General features: G+C 37.2%; 1 protein-coding gene across 1 annotated transcript; it reads left to right on the top strand.

The window, feature by feature from the left end:
• Positions 1-1,156: 1,156 nt before the first annotated feature.
• Positions 1,157-9,723, top strand: LOC146473191 (uncharacterized). Its single transcript, XM_085118637.1, has 9 exons — positions 1,157-1,312; positions 2,817-2,912; positions 4,490-4,585; positions 4,814-4,909; positions 5,044-5,139; positions 5,669-5,764; positions 8,768-8,863; positions 8,999-9,073; positions 9,659-9,723. The coding sequence occupies exons 2-9, from the start codon at positions 2,822-2,824 to the stop codon at positions 9,721-9,723; spliced, it is 711 nt and encodes a 236-aa protein (XP_084974763.1). The 5' UTR covers positions 1,157-1,312; positions 2,817-2,821.
• Positions 9,724-11,388: the final 1,665 nt, after the last annotated feature.

Below are 11,388 nucleotides of genomic sequence, written 5' to 3'. Positions count from 1 at the left end.
TATGACTGTTGTAAGCAATAATAGTAAGTAAGCTTCCTCTTAGTAATTACATTCATGAGTTGAACCCAAGTTTTAGCATTTACGTTCGCTAACAAGTTTTAAATTAACTCGCTCTCCTTGTAATGCGTTTGCGTGTGAGTTTTAATTTTTTGTGCCACGACACATCAATGCGTTTTATACTGCAGTATGTAGAGTTTTTAATATTAATTTTAAGAAAAGTTCCGGATGTTGTTAATACGAAATCAAAACAGTTAAGTTTTCACATTACGCCATCAGCTGTGAACGGATGTCAAGGACGAATGATGGCTTAAAGCTTTCCCTTGTTGTGAAGTCCTTTATCGTAATCAATCAGTGTCAAAGCACGAAAAGATATAAGCATTGTACATTAAAAAAATTTCTGGACTATGGATTGGAAAACAATTAAGGTATTCGGTATGTGTATAACGTAATTAAAAAAAACCTTAGTCTCGCTACTTTTTGGGGGACTCGCTAGTTTCGGGGGGTTCGCAACTTTCGGGATTCATTAAAAGCCTCAAAGTTTTGACGGGGGGGGGGGGGAATCGTTACTTTCGGACGGTCGTTACTATCGGAACTTTACGGTATCGAGGATCCTGGCACTTGCGTGCGTTATGCACTGAAACTTTTCATTGCTACCAAAACCTTCAGGATTTGTTGCAGCTTTTGGTTAGAAAGCTGAGTGAATATAAAACTGCGTCGAGGTTTGTCTCAGTAAAGAAACTCAACGTCAAGATACTGCGAAAATTCAGTGGCAAATTTGGCTCCTGTAATAGGATGCTTGATAGGGTAAAGAGGAATAGAGACAATAGGACGACTTATTCGAATTCCTGAGCTTAAAGTTCACGAAATTTGTACGTTTGAAACTGAAGCACCCTGAACTTGAAAATGAGTCACCCTGAACTCGAAACCGAAGCAATCGGAAATCGAAGCTCAGAAAACGAAACACCAACCCTGAATACGTAAAGATTACGAAAATAGGAATTAAGAATGGGATATTTTAAGGATTTCAACTGAATAATATGTTTTAAATACTATGGAATGGTTACGTCATGTGTGCAAATTACAGGGCTTCCTTTGATGTTTTAACTGCGGTTTATTAGGTCAATTAGTTTATTCCGAGCACCGTTTGTTGGGGTTCGTCAAGTTGGTGTTCAGAACTGTGGACCAACACTCGTCAGTTTAATCATCACTCATTTTATAACTTGTCACTCATGGAACAAGTGCTTCTTTTAAAATATTGATCATCAAACCCCGTCCTACACTAAACAATGTGACCATTTAAGCAGCAACTAAGGTATGCAAAATGTTTTCCTCTGACAAAAACGTTTAACATAGAAGCATTTAATTATGGACTATATTTATAATAACAAAACATTAACGGACCAAATCAGGAAATGTGCGCGCGTATTCGACAATGGCTGGACAAAGCTAGCGAATTTGACGTTACTAAGTTAGTTTTGGTAACATAGATTTTGACTGAGCGTCGTATTTTAAATGTTTTATGCATAAGGGGGGAAAATAGTAAGAAAAATCTCGGCAAGCGAAGTGGGTGATATATACTTTTGCTGTCGTGATTCCAAATTTTAGTATCCTCTCTCATTTTACTGGTTTGAGGAAAGCCTCACGGACAATCTGATCAACTACCGCCCAGTTAAACAGCCAAGAAGTAGAAAAGTCCAGGCGAGTTATTCTTCAATCTTCCGGGTAAGTTGACAAAAATGTGTAAATTGCAAAGCGCCTTAAACTACGTAAGTAGGAATTGAAAAACAGGCCCTGAAGAGTGAAAAGAAGCCCCAACGTTTCAAGCTAGTATTTTCATACCCTGAAGAAGACAGCAAAGTCAAAACGTCCGTGAACGCTATATTTATTAGCTCCTACATATTCTTCATCTTAAACATGACCGCCACTCCGCCTTTTTATTTATGGATTCAAGCCATCATCATTCCAAAAGGTATTGGAAAACTTCATTACGATGGCAGAAATTAAATTTTAGCGTCATATTAAGATGTTTTCAAAGAACAAAAACACAGGAACACTCGCTGAAATGGAAGCAGGCAATGAATTCAAAACTTTTTTTTTTTTATTGTTTTCTGAAATATTTAGTCGGTTGGCCGATAGAAAACGAAACCTTTGTGAAACATGGCAAAAAATCCCTTGTGCTGGCGTAGACAGTAAGACAGGCATCTGTTGTCATTTTTTTTATAAGTAAGCGCATAAAGTAAGCTTTTTCTGCAGGCTAGTGTTTAGGTCGCAAACCAGGCCTTAAAGACAAGAACTGTGTCCTCATGAAATCTTAATTTGAAAGCTCAATTTCACTGTTATATGTTCCAGAAAACATATAACAGTATAAATAACAATAAAAACAGGGAAAAGCTTGATGAAAGATAGTTTTACTGGCATTGAGGTTTGTGCTTGAAACCGCTGTTAACCGGCTATCAAATATCTGTATGATACAGAAGACGACGACGTGGCCTCACTTTTCGCGCTAAACGGAAGTGGATGAAAATTATTCACGCACCATAATAAACAATAAAGACGACTGACACACTGTGCAACAAAATAAGCTAAAACAGCGTTGCATCCTGTTTTTAGTCCGCTATGATGACATAAATTGTCATTATACTTTGAACCTGTTGTACGTTAATGTAATATTGCAAGCAGAAAGGTTTGGGTGCATACACACTGAAAATTAAAAAGTTGACTTCATTGTTACAGTGTGTTTCCAGTCATAGTTCAGCATCTAAGTTACAGTTACACTTCATAAACTGAGTATGCCGATTAAATATTTGATCTCGCAGTATCTATGGCAAGCAGTGAAAGCAAAGCCATACCTGAAAGTGACGTCACACCAGCTAGTGAGGAGACTTTGGATTTTGATGATGACACTTCGAAAGGTGAGGCGTCATGTTATTCTCTTAACAGGAGTCGTTGTTAAACTGTTCGATATAATCTTCACAGTCGAAAAAAAACTGAATCAAGCGCATGGGGGAAGAAACAGCAAACTCCTCCGTAGATCCGCCAGACCGTAGTTACAAACTCTTTCCGGTTTTCGGTGTTGTTTGTTTGTTGCTGTTTTTATTTGCATGTTTGTTTGTTTGATTGTTTTTATAATGTTTAATCATTTGTTTCTGTTGTTTTTATTTGAAGCATATATTCATTTAACGTTCACGCAAACATTAAGGCTTCTAGCCTGCGAACGCAGACGAATTTCCGGCTGTCGCTTCGCAGGCATGCATGAGGCTTCAGGCTCTCATTCAATGAATGAGAAATCCGATTCCGGTGTCGATCAGGCGCCGCTATTTTGCTACAAGCGCGCATCACTCCGTCGTGGCGAAGGCAGATTTAGATTTCAAGACCATATTATTAATTAAAGCGGAAACAAAACAAGAACAAAGAAGAATCAAAAAAATAAAGGGAATACTCGCGAAAAGGAGGCAGGAAATGAATTCGAAACCTGCTTTTGGCATTTTCCTCCCTCCCCCCCTCCCCCCCCAAAAAATAGTGAATTAGCCGATGGCAAAAGGCAATCTTTATTTAAATGGCCAAACTCATGCAGATATTATTGTGCTATACCGTATTATTAATACATTGAGTCAAACCGTAGTTAATTTCTGTGTGATAATTAAAGAAAATATGGAACCTAACGTAATTGTCGAATTCACTCTAGACACTTTGCTTTACGTCTTACTGTACAAGTGAAGAGTAAATAGACATCAAAATTTCATGGAAAACATTTTCACTGGATAAAAGCACAGCAAAAAACATGTGTTGTTTCATAAACTATGTATACCTTAAAATTTCGTTTACTTTGTTTAGCTGAAGTGACATTAGTTCTAACTGGCGCATCATATGACCAAAAAAAATAATAAAAAATCTAGCGAAAGCAAAATATTTGGACTTTGAATTTGCGTGGATGGAAATATGTTTCGGACAGTTTATATAATAATAATATTAATAATAATAATAATAATAATAATAATAATAATAATAATAATGGACGTTTATCAGTCACCATTACATTTAAAAACGAAATTACAATGTCAAAGTGACGTCACGTCAGTTGATGAGGATATTTTAAATTTTGATGATCACACTTTGAAAGGTGGGGATTCATGTTATTCTCTTACCAGAAGTCGTTGCACTGGAAAACTGTTTAATGTTCATCTTCACAGTTGAAAGAGAAGTTAGTTCAGTCCATGGATACAGAAAACTCCTCCGTAGATCCGCCAGAACTAGTTAGAAACTTTTTCCGGTTTTCGTTGTTGTTTGTTTTTTTGATTGATGTTGTAATATTTTTTTCATTTTCTGTTTTCTTTTAATTTATTTCGAACACTTCTTCACGTAACGTCCACGCAAACATTGATGCTTCAAGCTCTCAGTCAATGGCTAAAACAAATAAGCCAGTCCCGGGTTTTGATCAGCCGCCGCCACGTCCTTGAGTACTGATTAAGTGTTTGATTGCCTATCGCAGCATCTCTAGCAAGCAGTGAAAGCGAAGCCATACCTGAAAGTGACGTCACACCGGCTGGTGAGGAGACTTTGGATTTTGATGATGACACTTCGAAAGGTGAGGATTCATGCTATTATCGTAGCAGAAATCGTTTTAAGACTGGAGAACCGGTCTGCTTTACGTTAAGAATCTTAATTTTTTAAAATTATTGTTGTCTGCGATTTTATGAATATGCATATGAAAAGCGCACTAGGTCATCTTATATGGAAAGGTTCGCTAAATAAGTTTTACAGTTACACTTATAAGCTGAGTATACTGATTAAATTTAAATATTTGATCTTCCAGCATCCATGGCAAGCACTGAAAACAAAGCCAAAACTGAAAATGTTGTCAAACCAGCTGGTGAGGAGACTTGGAAGTGTGATGATGACACTTTGAAAGGTGAGGAGTCATGTTTTTCTCTTGCAAGAAGTCGTTTTTAGACTGGAAAACTTTTCTCTGCTAATCTTCACATTTGAAAGAGAACTGAGTTTTAATCTTAAAGTACTGATTAAATATTCGATTGCATTTCCCAGCATCCATAGCAAACAGTAAAAACAAAGCCAAACCTGAAAGTGACGTCACGCCAACTGATAAGGAGACTTTGAATTTTGATGATGACACTTCGAAAGGTGGGGATTCATGTTATCCTCTTAGCAGAATTCAATTTTAGACTGGAAAACTGTTCAATGTTAGTCTTCACAGTTGTAAGAGAACTGAGTTAAGTGCATGGATGAAGAAATAGCATACGCCTCTTAACTGTAAACCCTTCCCTCTCCTTCCCTAAGTGTAGAGCTGCCAGATTGCCTAGAAACTTTCTCTGGATTTTTGTTTTGTTTGTTTGTTGTTGTTGCTGTTTGCTTGTGTGTTTGTTTTTTAATGGTTTTTTGTTGGCTTTCTTTATTTCTTTATTTACCTATTTATTATGGAATGAATAGTGTTCACTTAAAGTTAGTGATAACTCGTAATTCTACTTGGATATTGCTGTACAACATGGAATGCTGTTAGTAATGACAAGGTTTGAGTGGACAATGCAGTGAAATTGAACAGTTCTTTTCAATACTGGAAATTTTGTGTTTGTCCAGTATCTAACTTATAGTTGACAATAAGTCCATGTATCGCTGATTATTTGAGCTAAACCTAAAGTATTCGTTTTCCCAGCATCCATGGCAAGCAGCGAAGTCAAAGCCAAAACTGGAAGTGACGTCACACCAGTTGGTGAGGATACTTTGGATTTTGATGATGACACTTTGAAAGGTGAGTTTTGTAGAGCCTCCAGATTGGCTAGAAACTTTCTCTGGATTTTTGTTTTGTTTGTTTGTTGTTGTTGCTGTTTGCTTGTGTGTTTGTTTTTTAATGGTGTGTTTGTTGGTTTTTCTTTTTATTTCTTTATTTACTTGTTTATTATGGGATGAAAAGTGTGTACTCATCGTTAATGATAAATCGTAATTCTACTTGGATATTGTTGTATAACATGCAAAGCTGTATCGTAATGACAAGGTTTGCGTTGACAGTGCAGTGAAATTGAACACTTGTTCTTAATACTGAAATTTTTGTCTTTGTCCGGTATCTAACTTACTGTTGACAATAAGTCCATGCATCGCTGATTATTTAAGCTAAACCTAAAAGTATTTGTTTTCCCAGCATCCATGGGAAGCAGCGAAGTCAAAGCCAAACCTGGAAGTGACGTCACACCAGTTGGTGAGGATACTTTAGATTTTGATGATGACACTTTGAAAGGTGAGGCGTCATGTTATTCTCTAACTTATTAGAAGTCGTTGTTAAACTGTTCGATATAATCTTCACAGTCGAAAAAAAACTGAATCAAGCGCATGGGGGAAGAAACAGCAAACCCCTCCGTAGATCCGCCAGGACTAGTTACAAACTCTTTCCGGTTTTCGGTGTTGTTTGTTTGTTGCTGTTTTTTTTTGCATGTTTGTTTGTTTGATTGTTTTTATAATGTTTAATCAGTTGTTTCTGATGTTTTAATTTGAAGCATATATTCATTTAACGTTCACGCAAACATTAAGGCTTCTTACCTGCGCCCGCAGACGAATTTCCGGCTGTCGCTTTGCAGGCATAAGGCTTCAGGCTCTAATGGAATGAATGAGAAATCCGATAATTCCGGTTTCGATCAGCCGCCGCTGATACAAGCGCCCATCACTCCGTCGTGGCGAAGGCGGATTCAGATTTTAAGGCCATTTTAGCAATAAAAGCGAAAAAACAAAAACAAAGAACAACAACAACAACAACAAAAAATCGTGAATGCTCGCGAAAAGAAGGAAAAAAATGAATTGGAAACATTTTTTTGACATTTTTCTTCCTCCCCCCCCCCCCCCCCTTTTCAAAAAACAAGTGAATTAGCCGATGGCAAAAGGCAATCTTTGGAACCTAATGTAATTGTCGAATTCACTCTAGACACTTTGCTTTACGTTCTACTGTACAAGTGAAGGGTAAATAGAGACAAAAAAAATTATGGAAAAATTTTCACTGGATATAAGCACAGCAGACAACATGTATTGTTTCATAAACTATGTATACATTAAAATTTCGTTTTCCATGTATAGCTGAAGGGACATTAGTTCTAACTGGCGCATCATATGACCAAAAAAAATCAAAAATCCGGTGAAAGCAAAATATTTGTACTTTGTATTTGCGTGGATGGAAATATGTTTCGGACAGTTTTTATAATAATAATAATAAAAGAATTGAAAGTAACATGAAGTATCGGTATGATCCAGAAGACAAAGACGTGGCCTCACTTCAGAGCACTAGACGGAAGCGGACTAAGATATGCTGGTGCTAGGCCATGGAGAGCTTTAAAAGTCATCAAATTTACTTTAAAAATGATCGTAAACTTAACTGGCAACCAATGGAGATTAATCATCATAGATGTAATGTGCGAATAACGCGGTGTATTCGTCAGTAACCTAGCGGCAGCGTTTTGAACGCGTTGTAACCTATTAACGTATACGGCAGGAAAACCATATAACACTGCATTACACTAGTCAATTCTGCTTATTACAAAAGCTTGCACTAATGACTTTGCAGCTTCAAAAGGTAGATATTTTCTTATACGCCTTATGTTATTTAGCGAAAAGAAGGCTGATTGACATGTTTTGTTTATATGGCTGCGAAACTGGAGTTAGAATCGAACCAGACACTCAAATTCCTAGCTTCACTGACTGATTATACTTGCGTGTCACCAACCATAAGGCTGTCAGTTCTAACTTTGCAAAGTTGGTGGCGAGTTCCAATGAGCATGAATTCAGACTTGTCTTTATTCAGCTCAGGGGAGTAATTTATCAACAATCAGCCACGCTCTTACGGCCCTGATACATCTTTCTATAGCACATACATTTATCTTTTTATTTATTTATTTATTTATTTATTTAGTATACATTCATTTATTTTGCTTCCGTCTCACCCATTGACCTGTCTGGTTTGAGCGACAAATAAAGCTCAGTGTCGTCAGCGTACGCATGCGCGTTAGGCAAATGATTCTTGATAACCTGGGACAGCTTCCGCGCATAAACAGAGAACAGAAGTGGCCCCAAGCATGATCCTTGACACCTTTCTTCACGCGTCGTGCAGCGTGATAAGCTGAAACAACGTTGTAGCCTGTTTATATCCTGCCAAAAAATAAATTGTCATTATACTTCGAAGCTGTTGCCCGTTAAAGCAAATTCATAACTGCTGGCAGAAACGATTGGCTATATACAAACTGAAAATTTAAATTCTGGGTTTAAAAAAAGTTGACTTTACCGTTACAGTGTGTGTTCATTCATAGTTCAGCATCTAAGTTATAGTTACATTTTATAAACTTAGTATACTGATTAAACATTTGATTTCCCAGCATCCATGGCAGGCAGCGAAAGCGAAGCCAAACCTGAAAGTGACGTGACACCTGCTGGTGAGGAGTTGGATTTTGATGATGACACTTCGAAAGGTGAGGATTCATGCTATTATCATAGCAGAAGTCGTTTAAGACTGGAAAACCGTTCTGCTTTACGTTAAGAAGCTTTTATAGACACACGACTTTAACGTAGCATATATTTGATGGAGTACAGCTTTTCAATTTTTTATTCATCTTGAGTTTTTATAATTATTGTTGTCTGCGATTTTACATATATTTTCTATTTCCCTTTGCATATGAAAAGCGCACTTAATCATCTTATGTGGAAAGTTGCGCTATATAAATTTTACAGTTACACTTACAAGCTGAGTATACTTATTAAATTGAAATATTTGATCTTCCAGCATCCATGACAAGCACTGAAAACAAAGCCAAAACTGAAAATGTTTTCAAACCAGCTGGTGAGGAGACTTGGAAGTGTGATGATGACACTTTGAAAGGTGAGGAGTCAAGTTTTTTCTCTAACCAGAAGTTGTTTTTAGACTGGGAAGCTGTTCTATGTTAATCTTCACAGTTGAAAGAGAACTGACTTTTAATCTTAGAGTACTGACTAAGTATTCGATTGCATTTCCCAGCAACCAAAGCAAACAGTAAAAACAAAGCCAAACCTGAAAGTGACGTCACGCCAACTGATAAGGAGACTTTGAAAGGTAAGACTTCATGTTAGTGAAAGTGACGTCAAAGTGACTGAAAGTGACTGAAAGTGGCTGAAAGTGACGTCACGCCAACTGATAATAACACTTCGAAAGGTAAGGATTCATGTTATTCTCTTACCAGAAGTCGTTTTTAGACTGGAAAACCGTTCTTTGTTAATGTTCACACTTGAAAGAGAACTGAGTTTTAATCTTAGAGTACTAATTAAGTATTCGATTGCATTTCCCAGCATTCATAGCAAACAATAAAAACAAAGCCAAACCTGTAAGTGACGTCAAACCAGTTGGTGAGGATACTTTGGATTTTGATGATGACACTTTGAAAGGTGAGGAGTCATGTTATTCTCTTACCAGAAGTCGTTGGACTGGAAAACTGTTCTATGTTAATCTTCACACTTGAAAGAGAACGGACTTTTAATCTTTAAAGTACTGATTAAGTATTCGATTGCATTTCCCAGCATCCATAGCAAACAGTAAAAACAAAGCCAAACCTGAAAGTGACGTCACGCCAACTGATAAGGAGACTTTGAATTTTGATGATGACACTTCGAAAGGTGAGGATTCATGTTATCCTCTTACCAGAATTTGTTGTTGGACGGGAAAACTGTTCAATGTTAGTCTTCACAGTTGTAAGAGAACTGAGTTAAGTGCATGGATGAAAAAATAGCGAACGCCTCTTAACTGAAAACCCTACGTTCTCCTCGCCTAAGTGTAGAGCCGCCACATTGGCTAGAAACTTTCTCTGGATTTTTGTTTTGTTTGTTTGTTGTTGTTGCTGTTTGCTTGTGTGTTTGTTTTTTAATGGTTTGTTTGTTGGTTTTTCTTTATTTCTTTAATTACTTATTTATTATGGGATGAAAAGTGTGTACTGAAAGTTAGTGATAACTCATAATTCTACTTGGGTATTGCTGTATAACATGCAATGCTGTTCGTAATGAAATGCAGTGAAATTTAACAGTTCTTCTCAATACTGGAATGTTTGTCTTTGCCCAGTATCTAACTTACAGTTGACAATAAGTCCATGTATTGCTGATTATTTAAGCTGAACCTAAAAGTATTCGTTTTCCCAGCATCCATACCAGGAAGTGACGTCACACCAGTTGGTGAGGATACTTTGGATTTTGATGATGACACTTTGAGAGGTAAAAAGTCACGTCACTCAATTTCCCGGTTATCACTAACATTAAATGTTGCAAAAGCGTTGAGTCCACGGATGATAGCTTTTGGAAAATGGTGTACAGTTGAATCCCGATTTCTCGAACCGTCGGTTTCCCAAACCTCCAGATATCTCGAACCAAACCTTGTTTCCCTTGGATTTGCTTCACTCAAGCTCTATAATTTCACTCCCGATTTCTCGAACCCTCGACTTCTCGAAACTCCCGATAACTCGAACCAATTTTGGCTCCCGTGGGACAAATTAACCCTCGATAACTCGAACCTGCGAAAATTTCGAAACCACTTAGCGCGGATGTAAATTACATTCACACCTTCAATCAAATTGACACTTTCGGATAAGCTGTTTTCTCGTATTTAGAATCGATAATCTGCGCAAAAGTACCAGGAACATAGACCAGAGTTTCTCGGTTGCAAAGAGGCAACAAGTTATTACAAATTATTTCAGCTAAATTGAGTGAGCGCTATATACAGACTCTACACGATATCTGTTCTGTTATGTTCCGTTTTTGTTTCTTAAGTACGTTTCGTTTGTAAATAAAGGTCAAGATCTACATTAAAAAGGATGTTTTTTTGTTAAAATTTGAACACTAACTGATAATCAAACAATACCTGGCCAATTAAGCGTAATTTGATGCCACCTTCGATTTCTCGAACTCCCGATTTCTCGAACCAATTTGCCTTTCCCCTTGAGGTTCGAGATCGGGATTTCACTGTTTTCGTAACTTATTAACACCCCCCCCCCCCCCCCCCCGTCCTCTTTAATCCTATAGTGTGGTCATTTTCGTCTCTTGACATTAGGTTATACAATTTGGGGCTCAAATAAAAGTTGACCGTTGTTCAGGTTACTGCAGGGTCACTGTCACGGAAGTTTCTCTTGTTTTGGTCGAAGCTGTTCAAATATTTGACAAAGTACCTTTCCTCTAACATCAAATTGCTTTTAAAGCACCTAGAATAAAATATTAACTGATGTCTTCTGGGAATAACAAACAATAATCAGTTTTTTTCTTTAAATACGCTGGAAGAACTTGAAAAAATTGGCCAATTTTTTCAAGTTTCAATCCATTTCAATCTTGGCCATTAGAAGCCAGTGAGAACTAACACTAGTTTCTGTGTAGTTGTGTGGTTACAGTAAACAA

This window comes from Pavona decussata, unplaced genomic scaffold, assembly GCF_977016875.1.
Source record: "Pavona decussata unplaced genomic scaffold, jaPavDecu1.1 SCAFFOLD_94, whole genome shotgun sequence".
In the NCBI taxonomy this organism is placed as follows: Eukaryota; Metazoa; Cnidaria; class Anthozoa; order Scleractinia; family Agariciidae; genus Pavona; species Pavona decussata.
Note: the sequence above shows the minus strand (reverse complement) of the source record. Positions and strands in the feature narration are given on the sequence as shown.